Source organism: Lemur catta, chromosome 4 (assembly GCF_020740605.2).
Source record: "Lemur catta isolate mLemCat1 chromosome 4, mLemCat1.pri, whole genome shotgun sequence".
NCBI classification, from domain to species: Eukaryota; Metazoa; Chordata; class Mammalia; order Primates; family Lemuridae; genus Lemur; species Lemur catta.
Genome location: NC_059131.1, coordinates 20129449 through 20152389, shown reverse-complemented (window position 1 = coordinate 20152389; position 22941 = coordinate 20129449). Strand labels below are relative to the sequence as shown.

Below are 22941 nucleotides of genomic sequence, written 5' to 3'. Positions count from 1 at the left end.
CATCTGTCTGACCCCAGACTCTTTACTACATTGTCCCAGTTGAGAGAAATATTTTATCCAGTTGTATGAATAGAAATAAAAATGACAGAGGGGCTTCACTGCTGGTGAAAAGGCAAATAATGTACCATTCTTGGAAGACAGAGCTAACAAAAAGGGTGGGGTCAGAATTTAACACCAGGTTTGTTTGCTCCTTCTGTGCCCCTTCCCCAGGGTTCATGACACCCACATCTCTTGCCTGGCAGCGATTAACCCTTGGAGGACAAAGAATGGCTTTTACATTCTCAGGCCTGGTGTGCCTCCACCTCCTGCAGACAGGAACAAGGCAGAAGCCCCATTCTTGGAAGCAAGGCAGAGCAGGACTGGCCCTCCAGGCCAGCCCAAAGGTGAGCCATCTCAGCAATTGCTGCAGCCCTCCTGAACCATGCTCCCCGGAAGAAATTCTGACCTAAACATGGTGCAGCCAGCGAGGCTGACCCTCTAGGTGGAATCTGGTGGCCCCAGCATGGTGGTAGGAGGTAGCAGGAACCCTGGTGGTTTACATTTATTCTCTCTCCCTTTCTTGAACCCCTTGCAATATTCTTTTTTAAGAAGAAACAATGCACTGACTTATGACTTCGTCATGTTTTATCCCATTTGCTTTTCCCTGGCTTCTAAAACCACAATCATGGCTGAGGAATTCGCATCCACAGTGTAGGCTCTGAAGAGCTTTGTGTAGGGAGAGGTTTTGAAAAGAAAAGGCAGTGGTATCTACTTGTCAGATGGAATGTGTTAAGACATCGAGGAGGAATGCAAGGGCTTTAACTCTTAGGGTCCCTCGGCAGTTTGGATAATGAATCATCCAGCCTGGGTACGGATTCCTAACCAATGAAGCCTTGGGGATGACATCATTCTTGCAAGATTGTCTGGGTTCTGTTGTGGCCACCTAACAAGTTCTTACCTTGGGGGTTTTCATCACATGGGATTGTTTCCCAACTACACTTAATACTCATCATTCCTTCCAACTCACCCACTTCTCTGTCAGCTGGAATTTGGCAAACTAAGGCTTTCACAAGTCTGTTTCATTGTCATCCCTCCTACAGGGCATTCTTGGGACACCGTGTGCTCCTGGCCTGATTACTCAGTACATGTCCTCCTGACAGTTCTTGATGCAGGCAGCACTCACTCCAGCCATGGCCGGGCACTGCTCTAGGCCTCAGGATATGAGCTGATGAAGACTATCTTCCTGCCCTCGAGGGGAGTGCAGGGAACACCTAGCAGGGTACCTACCTACACTGGTGGCATCAGGGAAAGAAAGCACAGTGCTTTGGACATAGTGCCAGGCAATAAGTATATGATGACTAAGTTAATACCTGAGTTGAGTCTTAGAAAATGAGTATAGGAGTTAGTCTAGGGAAGAGTCCAAGCCGAGATGTCTCTATGTATGATGACCCATAAGTGAATAGGAAGAAGTAAGTTCCTTAACTGAACAGGAGGAAGTGAGAGATGAAACTGGAAAAGTGGTTTAGAGAGCCGCATGTGCCACGTTAAGGAGCTAAAATTTTCTCCTAAGAAAGATAAGAGACATTTAAAGGGCTTTAGGCACGGAAGTGAGGTGGCCGGGTTTGCAGCAGTGTAGAGGATGGCCGCCTGGAAGGGTCCAGAGCAGAGGCAGTTGATGTGGTCCTTTAGACGTGGTGTGAACGTGAAGTGGGCAGTGGGAGAAGGGGAGGAGACAAGAGGACAGATTTGAGAAATATTAAGGATCTAAACTTGGCAACTAATGATCAATTAATTATATGGGTGGGAGATAGCCAGGAGACCCCCAGATGTTCAGTGTGGAAGTGCCACAAATTGCAAAGGTAAGAAGAGGCCCATGTTCAGGCAGAGTGACGAGTTCAATTTGGTTGTGTTGAGTTAGAGTTGCTGGCTCAACCAGGCTCACAGGTAGTAGATATACAAATCCAAAGACAGGAGAGTCTAAAGGTATTGATTCAGGACTCATTATATTTACAGCAGTTGAAGCTATATCAGTAGTTGAGACACCCAGGAAATTATGGGGAATGAGAAGGACAATGGGCTTAGGACAGAACCCAAGGGAAGACCATTGGGTGTGAGAGGAGCAAGATGGACCCATGATAGAGAAGAAAGAGTCAGGTACAAGGGACCCAGGAAAGTCCCTTCCTGCTCTGTGCTTCTCTCCCTCCTAAATCTTCTGCCTAAGCCCCCTGGGTGTTCTGTTCCTCCTAAACAAGCTCTTTTACATCCTTAATGCCCCACAAAGCCTTCACAGGTGAAAGCTCCTCCTGATCCTAAAGCCTATTCATTGCGGCTTCCAGCCATCCCTCCTCTACCCTCCTGTAAAGTTTCCTGCATCTTCGAGGCCCATGTAATTCAATTATAGCACCTCAACCTCCTTTCCTGATCACTGGCTGTTTATCTAAGACTTTGTTGGGTTTTGGGGGGGTTTTTTTAATTTTTTTATTTCAGCATATTACGGGGGTACAAATGTTTAGGTTATGTATATTGCCTTTGCCCCACCTGAATCAGAGCTTCAACCGTGTCCATCCCCCAGATGGTGCACACCGCACCCATTAGGTATGTATACACCCATCCCCTCCTCCCCCATCCCATCTGCCCGACACCCGATGAATGTTATTACTATATGTACACTTAAGTGTTGATCAGTTAATACCAATTTGATGGTGTGTACATGTGGTGCCTATTTTTCCATTCTTGTGATACTTCACTTAGTAGAATGTTTTCCAGCTCTATCCAGGATAATACAAGAGGTGCTAGATCACCATTGTTTTTTGTGGCTGAGTAGAACACCCAGGTATACATATACCACATTTTATTAATCCACTCATGTATTGATGGGCACTTGGGTTGTTTACACATCTTTGCAATTGTGAATTGTGCTGCTGTAAACATGCTAGTGGAGATGTCTTTTTTATAGAATGTCTTTTGTTCTTTTGGGTAGATGCCCAGTAATGGGATTGCTGGATCAAATGGTAGTTCCACTTATAGCTCTCTGAGGTATCTCCATATTACTTTCCACAGAGGTTGTACTAGTTTGCAGTCCCACCAGCAGTGTATGAGTGTTCCTATCTCTCCACGTCCACACCAACATTTATTGTTTTGGGACTTTTTGATAAAGGCCATTCTCACTGGAGATAAGTGATATCTCATTGTGGTTTTGATTTGCCTTTCCCTGATGATTAGCGATGTTGAGTATTTTTTCATATGTCCGTGTCCTTTGCCCACTTTTTGATAGGGTTGTTTGATTTTTTTCTTGCTGATTTTCCTGAGTTGTAAATAGATTCTAGTTATCAGCCCTTTATCGGATGTGTAGCGTTCAAATATTTTCTCCCATTCTGTAGGTTGTCTGTTTGCTCTCATAAGAGTTTCTTTGGCTGTGCAGAAGCTTTTTAATTTGATCAGGTCCGATTTATTCTTGTTGTCGCTGTGATTGCCTTTGGGGTCTTATTCATAAATTCTTTGCCTAAGCCAATGTCTGTAAGAGTTTCTTCAACAAAATAAACTTCTTATAGTTTCACGCCTTAGGTTTAAGTCTGTCATTCACCATGAGTTGATTTTTGTGGGAGGTGAAGGTGCGGATCCTGTTTCAGTCTTCACCATTTTTCTCTCCACCTCAATGCTGCTATCACATAGATGACTTCAGTGTCATGAGAATGAACCATTACCAAGTTTCCTAGTCCTAAATGCCCTCAACTCCAGTGACTCTTCACCTCCACTCCACTGCTCTCCACTCCCATGATGACTTCCAGGACATTGGTAAGTTCTGTGGTCATAAACCTCCATCTTACTCTCTGACCACACAGCCCTCTCACCTCTTCTCCTACACTGTTCTCACTTCACTTAGTTCCCTGCATTTTCTCCTGGCCTGTTGACCCCCTCCTGACCTCTCTGCCTTACCTAGGTTGGACTCTCTGGTTGTTCATCTAAAGTGTTCTTTCTTTCCTTCCTGAAACCTTTGATTCCTCTGTACCCTTATTCTTCCTCCATCACCTCCCCAGGACAACTCTACTTCCCATTGTCTTTGCTCCTGCCCAACCACACAGAGGAGAGTGGGACCCCACACAAAGGAACATCACTGGAGATTCATGCTCTTTGCTCTCTCCTCCTATCGTCCTTCATCACTACATTTCCATGGGGAAATGAGAAAATTTGAGCAGTAGCCAGAAGCCCAGTCTCTTTCCACTAAAACAGCTTCTCCACCTGGTCTGCTGCCGGGTTCCCACACAGATGACCTTGGTACAAGTCTTAACTGCCATTTACCACCTCTTCGGTACATTGGCCAAGTTATTTAACCTCCTTGAATCCCAATGTCCTCCTCGTAAGTTAGGGATCACCCAGAGTTGCTGCTGGCCTCTGTGGCACTTTGTGCAAATCAGAAGAAGGCACCCTCTGGGCAGGCGCACAGCCTGGGAACTGAGCATGGCCCAAAGGCTCACACTTGCCCCCCAGCCAGGTCCTCCTGTGCAGTGCCACTTTGCCTAACCACACGCCGCAGCCCCAACTGTGCCTACCTCCACACAGTTCTGTGACAAATAAAGACTATTGCAAAGCACCCAGCAGAAAGCCCAACTCTGAGCAGACCCTTAGGAGCAAGAGCTAATGCAGATGACTTGGACTGAGACAAACACATAGCTGTGCTCTGCTGAGGCGGCACCTTCTGCCATTTTCAAGCGTTTACCGCCAGCTCCACAGGGTTTATCAGTGTGCTCCTGTCTCTCACCGGAGAACAGAGCCCTGAGACTGGGACACGAGCCAAGTGAGTTTAGTGAGGAAGCAGACCCATGTTCACAGTCAAGGGCCCCAGGCAAGCAAGGGGCAATGGGAAGGAAAGGGGAAGGGGGCAGTTGGACAGAGAGAATGGTCTGGAAGAGACATGAGAAAACATCACGCTGTGGCAGCACTGCCTCAGGTCCTGGCAGCAGAGGCTGCCCACCCCAACCCACACCCCAGCTCTAGGGTGCTGTCCTTAGGAGCTCCGCCTCTCAGACTCTCCCCTTGGGGTCATGAGTGCCATCCCCACCCCACCAGCTAAGTCCTCGACCCCACCTCCTACCCCACTGAAAGGCTCAGGTGTTCCAGGGGCATCTGTCGCTGTCCTTTCACTTCACTGGTTCTCCAGCAGCCTCCATGGGTACCACAGCCCAGAACTTCTCAGAACCCAGGAGCGTAAAGGCCCTCTCAGGAAGGCAGGGGTTTCAGAATGCCACATCTGCTCTGTAAGAGCTGCTCTTCCTTAAGAGGAAATCACTGTGAGAAGGCAATGAATAGTAGCCACATGGGTATATTATTGAAGGAAGATGAATTATGCCATCACCCCTTTTGGCACAAAAATAATTTTCAGTAAAAGGTTAAAACCATCATGTTGTATCAATGAGAACTATTCCATTATTCCAAGAATGATTGATTGGAAAGTACTTTAGTTACAGGAAAATCACAGTGATACAATACAGCTTCCACTTTTAAAGCACTTTCCATTAAAAAAAAAATCATACCAGTGTATAAAAATAGTTATACTGAAGATGTGAATCAACACCCAAGTAATTTATTGGCACTTGAAAGCTTTGTGGTATAAATAGATTCAACAATGAGAAAGAATATCAAGTAACTCTGGGCCGTGGCAACCTAACCTCCATTTTCACTAACACAAAAGAAAGTCACATGTAGTTCAGCAAGGGCTATCTGGCCACCTTGGAAGAGATCACAGGAGGGGAAGGACATGATAGAACTAGGACCAATAGGTCAGATCAACTCAAAGCTTGGGGCAAGGCAGTGGGAGAGACAGGGGACAGAGAAGTGGTCTCTGCCCTGAAGAGTTTTCAGATTGCCCCTATACACAAAGTGTTCAGCTTTTCCACTCCTTTCATGCTTAAATTTCAAAGAGCTTTTCCACTGTCGGATGTAATGTGACTTTCAGACTGGCCCTCATGTCTTTGACCTCCCCGTCAGCCAGGGGCTGCCTTGATTCTTTGTGTTTTTGGACTCAGTGGCCCAACTGCTACCCTTTGTGAAGAAAAATATGGAACCCTCTGGTGAGAAGGTAGGGACAAGGGCAATGAGAGTTGGTCTATCAACAAATATTAATGGAGCACATGCTACTTCTAAGGGATTGTATAGCTGGGAAGTCACCAGGGAAAGACACAGATAAAATTTCTGACCTCTCCTAAGAGTGTGACACATGGGGATTACCTCAGTCAAGGTTCCTGGTTGAAAACAAAAGAAACCAGCTATGGTCCTGGCATGGGGGCACTGGATGCCATCACAGCGGCACTGCCACTAACATCCTAGGCCTCAGTGTTCTGCAGTCACCACCACAGTCAGGAAATGAGTTCCTCCCAGTCTCCTCAACTTTCAGGGGTATCACTGCCTAGTCCTGGGTAGGACTACAGCCTTGTGCCACCAAGCCTGGATGAGATAGGGTATTCCCAAAATGTAGGGAGGAGCTTCTCTCAATTCAGTTCACCCCAACTTGTAGCAGATGTCCTCTTAATTAGAAAGAACAGAGAAATCATTCAGAGGCAGAAATTCGCCCATTTGCAAATTCACAGAGTGACCGATGTTGATTTTAAAAACTTCTTTAATAAAATTTTTTTATTTTTTATTTTAAAAAAGTAAAACTCAGGCCGGTCGCAGTGGTTCATGCCTGTAATCCTAACACTCTGGGAGGCCGAGGCGGGCGGATCGTTAGAACTCAGGAGTTCGAGACCAGCCTGAGCAAGAGCGAGACCCCCATCTCTACTGAAAAAATAGAAAGAAATTAGCTGGACAACTAAAAATATATAGAAAAAATTAGCCAGGCATGGTGGCACATGCCTGTAGTCCCAGCTACTCGGGAGGCTGAGGCAGAAGGATTGCTTGGGCCTAGGAGTTTGTTTGCTGTGAGCTAAGCTGACACCACGGCACTCTAGCCCAGGCACCAGAGTGAGTCTCCGTCTCAAAAAAAAAAAGTAAAACTTACAGAAAAGTTGCAGTACTCCCATATGTTCTTCACCTAGTTTAACCAATATTAGCATTTTGCCATATTTGCAAATCTGTTTCTTTGCTATCTCTCAAAATACATAGATATACTCTTTTGGATGAAACATTTGAGAGTAAGTTGCAGACATCATGACTGGCCCACAGTCTCAATAATTATCTCAACCATGCATTTTGGAGTAAATCAATAGTAAGCCTAGGAAATAGCTGTCAAGGAACCTGACCTGCCTGTATAACTCAATATACATTATCCTCCACCCCACCCACTTTTTAAAAATATCAGCTGTATTGAGATATAATTTTATACAGTAAGATTTTACCCATTTTAAGTGTATGATTCAATGAGCTTTGACAAATGTATACAGTCATTCAACCACGACTATAATCATAATATAGAATATTTCTATCACCCCAGAAAGTTCCGTATGTGGCCCCTTTGCAGTCAATATTCTCTAGCCCCTGGCCTGCTTTCTGCTGCTGTATTTTTGCTTTTTCTAGAATATCATATAAATTAAATTGTATTATTCAGGGTTCACCAGAGAAACAGAACCAACAGGATATATATAAGAGGAGATTAATTATGGGAAGTAGCACATGCCATCATGGAGGCCAAGAAGGGCCATGGTATGTTGTCTGTAAAGCTGGAGAACCAGCAAGGCCAGTGGTACAGTTTAGTCCAAGGCCAAAGGCCTGAGAACCAGTTGGTGGGGGAAGGGGACAGGGGAGAATATAGATATCCCAGCTCAAGGAAAGAGACAGAGAGAGAGACTTTGCCCTTCCCCAACCTTTTTGTTCTATCCAAGCCTTCAACAGATTGAATGATGTCCACCCACACTGGTGAGGCCAGATTTTCCTTACTCAGTCTACTAATTCAAATATCAATCTCTTCCAGAAACACCCTCACAGACATACCCAGAAATAATGTTTCACCAGTTATCTGGGCATCCTTCAACCCAGTCACACTAACACATAAAATTAACCACCACAGAAATCATACAGTATGACATGTTGTCTTTTCTGCCTGGTTTCTTTCACTTACCACAATGCTTTCGAGATTCATCCATGTTGTTGTATCACAAGTTCCTTCCTTTTAACGCTTTTTATTGCCAAGTAGCATTGCCTTATTTGGATGTACCACAGTTTGTTCATCCATTCATCAGTTCAAGGACATTTGGATCGTTTTCAGGTTTAAGTGATTATAAATAATGCTGCTATAAACATTCACATATAAGTCTTTATGTGGATATGTATTTTCATTTCTTTTGGATAATACCTAGGAATAAAACAGCTGAGTTATATAAGTATGTGTTTAACATTATAAGAAACTTCCACTTGGTATTTTCATTGTTTAAAATTTTATTTTTTTATTTCAATGGATTAGAGAGTGCAAGTGGTTTTTTGTTACATGGATGAATTGTATAGTGATGAAGTCAGGACTTTTAGTGTACCCATCACCCAAGTAGTGTACATTATACCTGACAGGTAGTCTTTGACCCTTCCCCCTCTTTCCACTCTCCTCCCTTTTGAGTCTCCAATGTCCCTTATACCACTCTGTGTGACCATGTATAACCATCGGTCAGCTCCCACTTATAAGTGATTACATGCAGTATTTGTTTTTCCGTTCCTGGATACTTCACTTAGGATTATGGCTTCCAGTTCCGTTCAAGTTGTTGTGAAAGACATTATTTCATTCTTCTTTTTTTTGCCTGAGTAGTATTCCAATGGTATATATGTATGTATGTGTGTGTATATACAATACACACCTATATATGTGTATATGTACATATACACAACCCCACACATTTTCTTATCAGTTGTTGGGCTTAGGTTGATTCCGTATTTTTGCAATTGTGAACTGTGCTATGATAAACATTCCAGTGCATGTGTCTTTTTGATATAATGACTGCTTTTCCTTTGGGTAGATCTCCAGTAGTGTGATTGCTGGATCGAACAGTAGGTCTACTTTTAGTTCTTCAAGGAATCTCCATACTGTTATCCATAGATGTCATACTAATTACATTCCCACCAACAGTGAATAAGCATTCCCTTTCACTGCATACATGCCAACATCTATTGTTTTTTGACTTTTTAAAAATGGCCATTCTGACAGGGTTAGGGTGGTATGTCATTGTGGCTTTAATTTGCTAATTTTCAATTGCCAGCTGGGATTTTTATTGGAATTGCACTAATCTATAGATCAGTTTGAGGAGAATTGACATCTTAACAATATTGAGTTTTCCAATCCATGAATCTCTTACCATTTATTTATGTTTTCTTTAATTTCTCTTTCACATAGCAAGGATATACAAATCTTGCCCACACTCAGTTAAATTTACCCTAAATAGTTCATATTTTATGCTATTGTAAATGGCATTGTTTTGATCATTTTGAGTTATCATTCATTGCTAGTATATAGAAATACAATTGATTTTTTTATATTGACCTTGCCATAACTCTTCCTATCTTGCAGCATTTTCCATATTTTCATAATACACCATCCACTGAGCTCATTAACTCCCCTGTTTCAGACTTTTCTTATGTCACACTGCCATGCTGTAAACTGAAGGAAGGAAGGAGCCAGGTCTGTCTCTTTCTCCACTGCATCCTCCAAGAAAGACAGATAAACATTGCAAAGCACCTAGCATAGTACCTGACACATTTTAGGCACTCAGAAAACATTTATGGGAAGAAGAAAGTGTTGAATTAACACCTGAATTACTCTGACTCCTTGGCAAGTTTAATATTGATGGCTTTATCTGTGTAAACAGGGGGAAACTTCATTCTCCTCAAAGCCATTCACTGTATCATAAGCTCACTGTCCTTCCTGCTCCCACGTCTTTGATAAAGCTGGCTCACTCTATAAGGACTCCCTCCTTCAGGGAGGCTTTCTTCAAATTCTTTCTCAAAATCCAAAAGCATTTATAAACTCTGCCACGCTATTCAGGACTTAATCCACAATGGATTTTAGCCATTTTCTCGCACCCATCCCTGTGCTAGGCACATAGCCCATTACATACATCAACTGCAACCGCAAAAGTCTTGCATGCCAAGGCTCTTTGTAAAGGCTCAGGGATAGCTTCAAGATTTGTTATGAAAGCTCTTGGGTCTAAGGAACCAGCAAACTGGGAAAAACTGGAAGATGACCCTGAAAGCTGTTGAATATCAGAATGATTTTTCAAGTGAGATTGTACAATCACATTTAAATTGTTCTGAACACATTTGTTAGACAAACGCACGAATAGGTATCACCCTGTCTGAAGGCAGAGGTCCACAGATTTTCTTATGGTGCTATTTCCGTGGTCCCTCCATTGGTCTTCACCAACTTGGACCTTTGGAACTTCAGAGATGGAAAGAAACCGGGTATGTCCCTGTATTTAGTTTGAAAATAACATCTGGCTGTCACCTCTTTCTGCATGCATTTTTAATGAGAAATTGCTAATTCTAGGGCTAGGGCAGGGAATATACAAGATGAGCCTGGAGCATCTTGTAATGCCAGAAAGTTCTCCAAAACAAAACAGTGGAGATATATCAAAGGGACACAGAGCCAACTGAAAAAGCTCCCTATGGCCAAAGCTGGAACAATTTGAGCAACAACATAATATAGTGTTGGATTATGGACCAAAGAATAACTATCCATGAGTTCGTACTTATATAAGTGATTGAATAAATGGGGGAAAAGAGACAAATCTATACAGAGGAATTGCAAATAATTTATGTAGATACTCCACCCTCAAGGAGATAGAGCATAACTTCAGAGCATAATTCCCCATCCCTTAAGAGTGGAATACACTTAGTGACTTGCTTCTAAAGAGTACAATATGAAAAGAGGGAGCAAAGTAACTTTACAGAGGAGAAACCTGGCAAAGACTCCTTTAGCCAGGCGATCAAGGTTGATGTCATCAGTGGTAAGTCAAGTTGACAGTATGTACCCTTGATAAGAATGACACCTCACTTCTGTGGTCTTCCTCCCAAAAACCATAACCACAGTCTAACCATTAGAAAAAGAGACAAATTCTAATTGAGGTACATGTTGCAAAATACCTTACCAGTCCTCCTCAGAACTATCAAAATGATCAAAAACAAAGTATGTCTAAAAAACTGTCATAGCCTGCAGGAGTCTAAGGAAACATGACAACTAAATGTAATGTGGTATCCTAGATAGGACACTGGAATAGAAAAAGGACATTAAGCAAAAACTAGTCAAATCCGATAATGTATGGAGTTCAGTTAATAATACATCAATATAATTTCATTAGTTGTGATAAATGTACCACAGTAAGATAGTAACAAAATTGGGTATGGGATATATGGAAAAAACTATGTACTATTCTTGTACCTTTTCTGTAAATCTAAAACTATCCTAAAATAAGTTTATTTAAATATTTTTAAAATATAAAGTTTGGGCAACAGATTGACTACATGCTTATTTCCACACTGTTTTTAATTATAGGGTGCTGGTGACAGCTTCGTGGGAGCTTTGGCCTTCTACCTGGCTTATTATCCAAATTTGCCCTTGGAAGAAATGCTCAAGAGATCCAATTTCATCGCAGCAGTCAGTGTCCAGGCTGCAGGAACACAGTCATCTTATCCATACAAAAAAGACCTTCCACTTACTCTATTTTGATTGCTATTAACCCCAAAATATACCTGGTACTTGGGAGTGGCCACTCCTAACACTTACTAGAAAATGTCCTCTTCTCCTTTCTTTGCAAATTTTATGTTCATTTACTGAAAGTCATCCTCATGCTTTCACTGATTTATGATGATGATCTCTTTGCTTTTCATGCATTTGCAAGAGCCAATTAAAGATTCCACAACCAAGATTTGTACAAACACTATCACTATCAGGGACCAGCAAACTCAATGGCCAATAAATTGATAATGCACTATGTGTACCACACAGCAGAACTGTAGACAACAGTGACTAGAGCCAGAGCAGAGAATATTAAATAAGGGAAGGGGACATATGAATTGGACGTTTCAAGCACTTTCTGAGAGGCAGCTGATATTCAGCTTTAGCTTAGTGTTGTCAAAACTTTTGGTTTTGCAAGTAAAGCCAGAAGTTTGGATATTTATTGAAATCTTTCAATATTATGTATCAGCAACTGATTTTTTAAAAAGGAAAAAGGTTAACACCACCTGTGGGCCACATTCAGCCCATGGGCTGAACAGACAAGTCATTTGTTAAACCGGATTAAAAAAAAAAAAAAGCAACCCATGTATGTCACAGACCCTTTACACTAGCTTAGCTAGGATCACGCGAAATATTTTTCTTGTAACCCAAGACTACTGGTTACCATTTCAGCCTAAAAATAGCCAAGATCTCACCTATTACTGCTTTGAAACAGAGCTTTAACAAGATACCATAAAATAGCTGATTGACTATAATGCCACAAGCCCCTAAGACTGAACAACCGTCCATATCTAATTCCATTGCCAGCAAGCTGACTCTTACATTTCTTCCAGAGACACAGACTGGGCCATGGGGAAGGAACACCTAGTATTTAATATTTTGGGACAGCACTGGTTTCTTAATGCTTGTGGCCACTCTTTATCATTCTCCTACACAAATGCTTTAAATAGGGTAGGAAGTGAACTGGCAGAGCTGGTTAAAATGTAAGTGATCCTTCTTACTTTCAACCAGAAATGTAACATATAAAGGAGAAAACTGGACAATTTTGAAAACGTAGGAAACAAAAGCCTGAGAAAGTATATGAATATGGGTAGGGAGGAGGTCCTTATCTGAACACTAGGGATTATCCATGGAATTTCCAAGCCAGTTAGCTATGTAGTACCACTGTGCCTCTGTGGCAGTGCCTTTATGGAAATACACTATAGTTTCTCTTATTTAAAAAAAAAAGAAAAATCTAGGGGGTGAGCACAGATGGCAGCATCCCTGGCCACAGCCTTTCCACGGCAGGCCTCCACTCTGCCCACAGAAGAGGGCCTCTCAGCCTGGAGCCCACCTCAATCTGAGGACTGGGAAGTGGATGGGGCCCTGGGGTCTGCTTTGGCTGCCCTAGAAAATCCTAGATACTGCTTTGGTGACCTGAGTTTGAGAATATGGACCAATAGCATTTTCCCTAATTATATAAGCACAAATCAGAAACAGAAGTTCTACTGGTTTCTTTTGTTATGAGGCTTACCTCTTATCATTCTTGCTGACATTTGCCATCTCTGTTATTACACAGGAGTTTCTTCATGATCACTCTGAAGTGTTACTCTGCCTTTTTCTATGAAGTACAAGGAGGAGTAGGCTGGAAACTCTTGCATAAGTGTCATTATGGAAAATTTTCTTTTAGTACATGAAACAATGATTATTTTGTTAGTAATGAGGTTGATTTTTAAAAATTCAAATAGTGGGTAAAAACATCATTAAGAGACAATAGCATAGGCTATTTTAAATTTTTTATTAAGGGCTACAAAAATATCCAGAAAGATAAATAAATGTGATGCAATGATATCTGTCCTAATATAAAGAACTTTCTTTCACTGCATTGTTTTCCTTCACAATGGCCTTCAAATCACAGGAGGCAGTGATTCCGTGCCATTTCCTCTTCTTTTATTACACACTGCAAGACTTTTGAATCAGTATCCCCGCCCTTAGTCTTCTCATTTATAAATCAAATTCATTTTCAATCCATTGTTTAAAGGGAGCGTATTTTTTTCTGTTCCACGAAGAGCACTCTTTGTTTTACTATAGGGGGAGAAAAAAGAATTGTAGCAGAAAATTTTAACATATCATCATCATTTTTATTAAAAAATACATATCAGACCATGAGCCCTTTCCTTTCTCTTAGTTTATTTATACTATTCCTTTGACATGACGATGTAGCCTATTTGCAAACTCAGTTTCTCCATCCCAGAGGCCAGAGAAGACTGGAGAAAATGGGAAGGGCCACCAGCCAATCAGTGGCATCCTTAGCAACCCACAAGGTCAAATTTCAAGCAATGTGAAATATTCACATTGAAAAACAAAATTGAGGACAAAAATGGAAAACACTCAGTGTCTTCACCCAGTTAATGAGCACTCATAGGAGGTAAGCAAGGACAGACTAGGTAGGAGCTGGACTCCAGAAAAAGACCAGCAAGAACTGAGCAGACCACGTAAGAAAAGGCAGCTTGGCTGAAAGAGTAAATAAATACACATTAAACCCCTACTTTCCAGAGATGGTTTAATACACTTAAATATAGATTTTTTTAGTTTGGTTATAGAATATTACAACCAAAATCTCACTGTTGTAAATATTACAGAGTGCAGCTCTCTGAAACAAAACCAGAACAAAAGTACTATCTGCCTTGATGAAAGACTGGAGACTAGATACTGGGTGATATAAGGCTTTCATAGGTCCTATAATACCCTATAGCAGTCCATTAACTTCCAACCTCTCTCTCTCACACACACCCACCCCACCTAATTCCTCTTTGTTAAAACACACACACACACACACACACACACACACACACACACACACAAACGCGTGCGGGCGCGGAAGATCCAGGAACTCAAAGTACTATGACTAACTCCTCACTGGTCCCTACCATACAAAGACATACAAAGAGATGTTAGCTTTGTTTTTTCTTCTTCTACAATCAATATAGATACTCAGATTCCCAAGCTCTGTATGATTAAGAATTAGCTTATTTAAAAGCTATTATAGGCCGGGCGAGGTGGCTCACACCTGTAATCCTAGCACTCTGGGAGGCCAAGGCGGGTGGATCGCTCGAGGTCAGGAGTTCAAGACCAGCCTGAGCAAGAGATCCCGTCTCTACTAAAAATACAAAGAGATGATTTGGCCAACTAAAAATATATAGAGAAAAAATTAGCTGGGCATGGTGGCACATGCCTGTAGTCCCAGCTACTTGGGAGGCTGAGGCAGTAGGATCACTTAAGCCCAGGGGTTTGAGGTTGCTGTGAGCTAGGCTGATGCCATGGCACTCACTCCAACCTGGGCAACAGAGCGAGACTCTGTCTCAAAAAAAAAAAAAAAAAGCTATTATAAATAAGCTAATTCTCACCTCCACCCCTACCCTAATCCTGGTTTAACAGAGCTAGAGTTGGGCTGGAAGTGTAAATTTTTTTAAACTCCTCAAACAATTCTGATGGGCAGCTTTAAAAACCATTAACCACTCAGCAGAATTTTACCTATAATATTAGTAAAAATAAAATATATATACTACATCATACATAAGGGATACTTTTAACACACTTTAAATCATCTAAAAAATAAGTAGCATTGATCCTCCTAAGATTCCAAGGCAGACAATGCATTACAAGATGGTAGTAAAGAACCAAAATAGTTTCCTATCAATGTTATTAATTGCAAGAAATATTTCCCCCATGGTTTTCTACACAGAATGAAAAACTAGGTATTAACAAAAAAGGAAACCTGTCTCACTGATAAGCAATCAGGAGTCTATTTAAATAACCCCAACCAGGAGTAACTGATTAAGATTTGTAGAGCAAGGCCTTATTCAGGAAAATCCTTTGATTCACTGCATTCATTCATTTAATTCAAAGAATATTTAAGTCCACAGAACTGTGCTAGGCAATGTGGAGTTGACAAAAGTGTAAGGAGAGTCCCTAATTTAACCCTTCAGTACATCATGAGGTGTCCATAAGAATGTCCAATAAAACCCCATAGGAACCTAAAGATCAAAGGGGACAGGAATGGTGATAAAAGATCTCATAGAGAGGGTAAAAAGTTTGGGCCCTGACAAAGGAGCAGCATTTGGTCAACTAAACAGGAATGGGCATCTCATGTAGAGGAATGGTGGTAAGAAGTAGGAATGACAGTGGGTATCCATGGCCTTGAATGCTAGGCTGACCACAGGGACAGGCCTTGATTTAAAAAAAAAAAAAAAAAGTTTTAGGAAGATTAAGTTGGCTCCATGTAATAGAAAGAACTGGGACTTGGAGTGAGAAAGGTTGGGTTCAAACCTTAACTCCACCATCTATCAGCTGTGTCTCTGGGCAAATTTCTCAAAATACTCCACCCTCAGTTTCCTTTCCTGTGAGAGAGAGAACTCCAACTCCTTCCCAGGGTTGTTGCCAGACACACAGTGAGCACTCAGTACATGTTAGCTGAGCTGAAATGACACATTGCTACCCACAATCATAAACATAAATTAATTTTATGTCAAAATATTTGCTGTTTAATTCATAGAAGAATGAATCTGTCAAGTTCTTTCCCTACATCTAACCAAAATCTATTCTGCTTCAATTAAAGTATATATTGTCTTATTTAGTCATCCAAGGAATTAAAACTGACAAGTTTTCATTCTCTTTATGATAAACCTTTAAATATTTAACAAAGTTTAATAAGTTTATGCCTTAGCCTTTAATCCTTCCTCCTGGGAAATTAGCATCAAGTTTTATATGAGGAAAAGGAGTTTGAAAAGACACAGGCATAAGTGATTGATTCTTGCCATAAACTGTACTATGAAATGCTCAAATAAGAGGCAGTTTTTCCATGTTTCCTTACCTGATTTCCTTCATAAAGCAGACCCACAAAACATTGTCTTCAAACAACAATTTACTTGCTGCAATAAAATACGGTGGGAGAACCGCCAAGCTATTTGGTACCCTGGGCAACGGGGGGTAGGCCCCAAGGCAAACATCTTCATCATGAAAGCCTGCAAGGCATTCAGTAGGTGGGCAGAAAGCCACACAGTTTGCTATCCCAGAACATTCTCTTCTTCAGAAATGACAAAGTTGTGCTCTGAAAGCTCAGACCATTCCTTATCAGAAAAGCTTGAATCATCTGTCTGAAATTTATATATGAACCTTTTCTCCCACTCTGAATTTATGATCAGAACTGTTTATACATGTAGCCTTTCCTAATCTCAAAACTTAAAATCAAACTGACACATTAAGTTCCTAATACCTCCCCATACTAAGGATGAAAATTCCAATACATTTTCATACTTAAAATATCCTAGGTTGCACAATCAACATTTATCAGTGTTGTACAAATTTCTAAAAATAAACTCTAAAAGAGTTAAAAAAAAACAATTACTTTATTGTAAAGTTCATCTGAGTTTTCACCAGCTGACGCAAAGAAATCACAGGAAAGAAAAAACACACCAATCCAATACCTTATCATTCCAATATCAAACATAATTATTTTTCCACCATATGAGGAGTCATCCTGAAATTCAGCCTTCTAATCATCAGGCACAAACCCCGAATTCCCTTTTCATTATGATAATGAATAACCAGAAATTTGAACAACATAAAAACAGCAGAGAATTTTATTTCTGTTAAAGAAGGGAACTCAAGAAATTTTAAGCTGACAACTGTGCTTCTCAGAGCCTTTTAAAAACGCCTTCTCATGTTATTACAGACCATTTTTTTTTTACTTTTTTGTTTGTTTGTTTTACAAGACAGAGTCTCACTCTGTCACCCAAGCTAGAGTGTAATGGCATCACCATAGCCCACTGCAGCCTCAAACTCCTGAGCTCAAGCAATTGTCCTGCCTTAACTCCTAAGTAGCTGGGATTACAGGTCTGAGCCACTGTGCCTGGCAGCCCTTATCTTATTAAGAAGCAATTAATATAAATTAATATACAAACAGCACAAAGATGAAATGAACAGCCAGAGCTCTAAAATAAAAAATTTGTTTGCTAGTTTCTTTTTGCATAAATTTGCAAGTAAAATCCAGAAACATCTGGATTCAGGACTAGGTAACAAAAAAAAAAATCCAATAATAGGATAGGCTTCTACCAACAGTAATCAGGTGCTGACTCTATTTTTTTGTGTGTGAGCAGACAATCTAACCTTGGAAACACTTGTCTCTTTTAGAGAAATACTTCTATCTACTGAAACCATTTAAAGTTAGCATTTATTATGGCATTTTGGTGGATGGCACAAAATGACAAATCAAATTTCCTACTCTCTTGCACTAATAGACAGACACCATACTCCTTTCACTGACTCACCACTGTCAGACAGATGATCCTAGGAGACCATACTCTCCCCATCTCAAGACACTTCTCTGTTTCCAGAACCCTACAACCTATTGACTGGTTTCTCACCTTCGGGTCTTTGATTATCCTCTCCTAGAGAGACCTTCCCTAATTTATCATATCTGAAGTAACTCTCCCACCCCTTCCCCAACTTCATCCTACATATCAGCATCCTGTTTCTCTCATAGCACTTATCATAATTTGTTATTTTTTCTCTCTCTCAAACCAAACTGTAAGTGCCAAGACCACAGGAACTTAAACTGTGTCCTAGTGTATGCCATACTAGGATAGTAAACAGCATCATAATAAATATTCAACACATATTTGCTGAATGCTACAGTGTCAAAGAGGCTACAGAACTGCCAGAGATGTTCAGATGTTCAGTCTGGAAAGGGAGCAAGGGGCCTTGAAAGCATTTGAATCGATCAGGGAGTATATCCTCTGAATCTTACCAATTGGATCATAATGCAAAAGAGTCAATTTCTCCCGTAAGCGGCTTCTCTTGGTGTTGAAAGCAAAATTTGTCCCAGCTTGGCTTATCATCCTCACCAGAATGTTTCTAAGATTAAAAAGAGAGCTGTTACAATTCACAATCGCAAAGATGTGGAAACAACCCAAGTGCCCATCAATCCATGAATGGATTAGTAAACTGTGGTATATGTATACCATGGAGTACTACTCAGCTATAAGAAATAACGATGATACGACATCTCTTTGGTTCTCCTGGAGAGAGCTGGAACCCATTATACTAAGTGAAGTATCCAAAGAATGGAAAAACAAGCATCACATGTACTCACCAGAAAACTGGTTTCCCTGATCATCACCTAAATGTACATCGGGGAAGGATACCAATTGGATATCAGACTGGGATGGGGGCTGGGGGGAGGGGATGGGTGTATGCCTACATGACGAGTGCGTTGCACACCCTCTGGGGAATGGTCATGCTTGAAGGTGCAGACCCGGGGAGGTGGGGGGGGAGGGGATGGAGGTATGACTACATGATGAGTGCCAGGTGCACTGTCTGGAGAATGAGAACGGACGCGCTTGGGACTCTGACTCGGGGGGATGGGCAGGACATGGACAATGTATATGACCTAAACTTATGTATCCCCATGATGAGCTGAAATAAAAAAAAAAAAAAAAAAAAGAGAGAGCTGTTAGCCTGGGCAACATAGCAAGACCCTGTCTCTACAAAAAACTAAAAAAAAAAAAAAAATTAGCTGGGCATGGTGACACATGCCTATAGTCCCAGCTACTCCCAAGGCTGAGACAAGGGAATAGCTTGACCCCAGGAGGTTGAGATTGCAGTGAGCTACTTTAGCACCACTGCACTACAGCCTGGGTGACAGAATGAGACCCCTATCTCAAAAAAAAAAAAAAAAAAAAGGTAAGCTGTTACAAGCTGAAGAAATAGACTAAAATCATTCACGGGGGGATGGCATACTTTGAGAACTTCGTAGAGTAGTTAGTATCAGTTGTGGGACATTACTTGGCCCTAAGAAGGCTCAGTTCTAAGACAACCCACATTTTCCATAAAACACAATTTTAATGCTTTTGAATCTCAAGTGTTTGTTCTGTTACACAGAGTTGCTTGGTCATGACATAACCCAAACAATCAAGCCACATGGTGGCACTAACCTCAGACACCCACTTCTCATGAAGAGCAGAAGTTAGAAGGGAGAAAATACAAAATACTGGTAACCACAGCTGGCTAGTCAGGAAATTGTAAAGATGGCTGTCTCAGAAAAGCCCTCTCTTCCGGGGCGTGGAGTGATAAGGGTACAATCAGGAAGGGAAAATATAAAGGGACTGAAACTTTCAGATCGCGAATGTGCAAAACCTTGTGCCCCTTCACATTTCATTTAAGTTACAGTCATCCAAAGTATAAAATCCATGTTTGCCTTACCGGGCCTTTGAATACCTTTACTGTTTGTTATTTTTTCGTGTGTCCTGTCTCCCCCACGGAGACCATGTTATTTATTCCTCACGTAATTCCAAAACAAATTTGAAGTAACTATATTACACATCATTGCATTGATTTCAATATTCAACACAGTGCCTCATAAGAGACATAAAATATTTGTGAATTAAGATAGGCAATAATTATTCATTCAACAAAGATTCAACAAATATCTATTAAGTGCTTACTCTGTGGAAAGCACCACGGGAAATACAAAACTATAAGGCTGTGTCTGTGTCCTCTAGTAGCTAACAGCATACAGTAGTTCAGAAAGTGAGTTATATGCGAGGTCTGTAAGGCAAGATATGTATGACAAATGTCACAAAGCACATGAGAGGCTGAGAGGCAGGGAATACCTCTACAGAAACCAAAGGCATGGGATTCCTACAGAACCTGGGGGTGGAAAATTCTGACATAAATAACTGGATTGTGGGAAAAGCTACATGAATGGCTAAAAGATATTAGAGAAGAAAGCACTAACATCCATGTTTTTCATTAATTTTAATCCAAAAAAACTCTAGTTTTAAAGGGCTTTTTGATGTCTTTCGGTTGTAAGCAAAGGCTGCTTTAAAATTTTCCTATTTTTAACACTGAAAATCTTCAATTATTGTCCACAAAATTTATTTTGAAATACCAATTTGGTGTTTCTAGTCTCTCTGATATAGCAGGGAATCTTTAATCTTTGCTATTTTTGAAATGCTTATACCATGAATGCAAAGGATTACAAAACTCATTAAAACAGCCTCTATGATTTAATCACATCACAGCTTGTTTTGCTGGATTCCTGCAGCGAGCTCCAGACAAATGGCCCCTGGTCCTCAATTTGAGGAAACAGAAATATGGTGGTAGTCCAAATAGAGCACAGCCTAATGGTTGGTTTAGTAACAAGACAGTAAGCTCAAAAATCCTTGTACAAGAAAAGACAGCAAGGGTTCCTTTAAGCAAAGTATTTGGATGCTCACTGAGGTAGCTCAGTTGGGTAGGAGGGAAAATATTTTTTGAAAGAGTTCATAGAGACAAAATAATCAATGAAGTCATCTTCAGACCAACTTTTAGGAAATCAAAGCCAAACAGTTTAATATAAGGATGTATGTATTGGAAACAGTCTAAGAAATCTAACACAAACAAATTTTAAAAAAGAAAAATACTTACTTTGACTTGCTCTTGGCAACTTTTTTTGTAGACAGGAAAGGATGGAAGAGAAAATAAAAATATAAATTTATTATTATTCTTATGCAAAGTTCATATAAATGTCAATAATATCCAAAAATATTTAACTCATGAAGTATGCCATGAGTTGTCAAGTAATTATTCCCTCGATATTGGGGAATCCGTTAGAATTTTATATAAGATAAAAAGATCCAATCAGACCAAGACAATTCTGAATGTAATAACTTGCCAATCTCATTTCACTTGGACTGGCTACCTTTTAAATCATTCTACACGTTCGTAAATATATGCTCCGTTTTTTCCTCTTCTAAGGTGCAAATATTTGCACTAGAACAAACCTCTTGTTTGACAAGTTAATCTTTCCAAACTGCAACAACCATCGCTTCAGGTGGATAAAGGAAACTAAATCTAACCGGGAAGCCAGCCAGGTGCAAGGAAGAGCACTGATTCAGGAGCCAGACGGCTTCTTTCACTGCCCAGCTGTAGTATCTCTGGCAATTCACTGCCCCTCTCGGGAGCGGTTTCCTCAACTTTAGAGTTAGAAATGGGTGGACTAGAAATTCTGAGCTCCTTCCCAGCTCGGACGTCCAGTGATTCTGCTTACACACCCTATGAAGGGCTGGAAGAAAGCACCCCACGACTCCTGACCAGACCAAACAATCTGTGGGATCCGCAACAGAAGCCAAACACCTCAGACCCACAGAAGCCCACAGGCCCGCGCGGTGAGGCGCGCCGCGGGGCATAACGGACGCTGTAGTCCCAAAGGCCTGAGAAGTCCGCAGCTACACCTTCCCGGCCGGTTCGCAAACCCAACCCCGCCATTATCCCGGGGCCTGCCTGTCACGGCTACCCGCCCGCGCTGTGGCCCCTGCCGCCGCCTCTAGCACCACTTACAGAAGACAGCAGAGAGGAACATGGCGACCGTCCCTGAACAACCTCCGTAAGCAGCCCCAAAGTACCCCAACAAACAACTACTTCCGGGGCACGGGCCGGTTCCGGAGGAGGACATCCGGGTGTTGCCCGAAGCCACGCCCTCCGCCTGGAACCAGCAAATCGTCTAGCTCTCTTCTTTTGTCACAGCGAGTGTGTTTGGCATTTGTCGTAGTGGAGGTTGAAGTCCCCTTCCCTTCGGGAAGGGACTGCTAACATTCAGTTCCTGCCCCAGGCTCTGTGTCTCCTGTTTCTGGGTCAGCGTGAGGTGCCTTCCATACTTGTTTCACTAAGTAATCGTAACCACCTGCATTATGGTCTCAGGAACTATATGTTGTACTATGGCCGCTCTAGCTTATCAGGCCCCCAACATAGTGCCTTAAAACGTTGCCTCCGCGGACCCAACTCCATCTCCGCCAGGTTAAGGCCCACTCTCAGTCTCTTTGTAGTTAGGAACCCCACCTGTTTCCCGCATTCCTTAATTATCTGTTGCGTCTCTAGGAGGGCAGGGCTCTGTTAATCTTGTTAACTTCTGTATCCAGACACCTAGCAGAGTGCCTGATAAAAGGAGTCGAATAACTGGGATTTGGAGCACTCACATAACTTGCCTAATATCACAAAACTAGGAAGTGACAGAGTCAGAATTTAAACCCAGATTTTGCCTGACTCCAAAGACTCGTGCCTTTCCCTCTAGACACTGAGACCTACCACTTGCCATCGTTAATTCATGTCTCTGAAAGGAAACTGGGCCCCTCCAATAAAAGGGACCTCATTGGTATCCTCATTTCCCAGCTAATGATCAAGACTTTTGAATTTTTTTCTAATCTGCGATTTTCATTTATGTATTAACTCTTACAGACATGAGAAATAAGATTCAATCTCATGGATTATCCTCACCAAAAGTAATAAAATTATTTAAAAGA

At 41.4% G+C, this 22941-nt stretch overlaps 2 protein-coding genes across 6 annotated transcripts in view; one reads left to right on the top strand and one right to left on the bottom strand.

Moving 5' to 3' along the window:
- Nucleotides 1-11811, top strand: part of RBKS (ribokinase) — an 83671-nt gene extending 71860 nt beyond the window's left edge. For 3 of the 5 annotated variants that reach the window (XM_045549305.1, XM_045549302.1, XM_045549304.1), the window contains one exon: nt 11441-11811. In XM_045549305.1, coding sequence (XP_045405261.1) covers nt 11441-11614 — 174 coding nt within the window. In that variant the 3' untranslated portion in view covers nt 11615-11811. Of the gene's footprint in view, nt 1-210; nt 384-3651; nt 3775-11440 lie in introns of all 5 variants that reach the window. The other 2 variants (XR_006734650.1, XR_006734651.1) reach the window with 2 other exon arrangements.
- A 1570-nt stretch (nt 11812-13381) lies between these two features.
- On the bottom strand, nt 13382-22073 carry MRPL33 (mitochondrial ribosomal protein L33). Its single transcript, XM_045549306.1, has 4 exons — nt 21983-22073; nt 21071-21089; nt 18411-18517; nt 13382-13687 (listed from the first exon to the last, which is right to left on the bottom strand). The coding sequence occupies exons 1-4, from the start codon at nt 22002-22004 to the stop codon at nt 13638-13640; spliced, it is 198 nt and encodes a 65-aa protein (XP_045405262.1). The 5' UTR covers nt 22005-22073; the 3' UTR covers nt 13382-13637.
- Nucleotides 22074-22941: the final 868 nt, after the last annotated feature.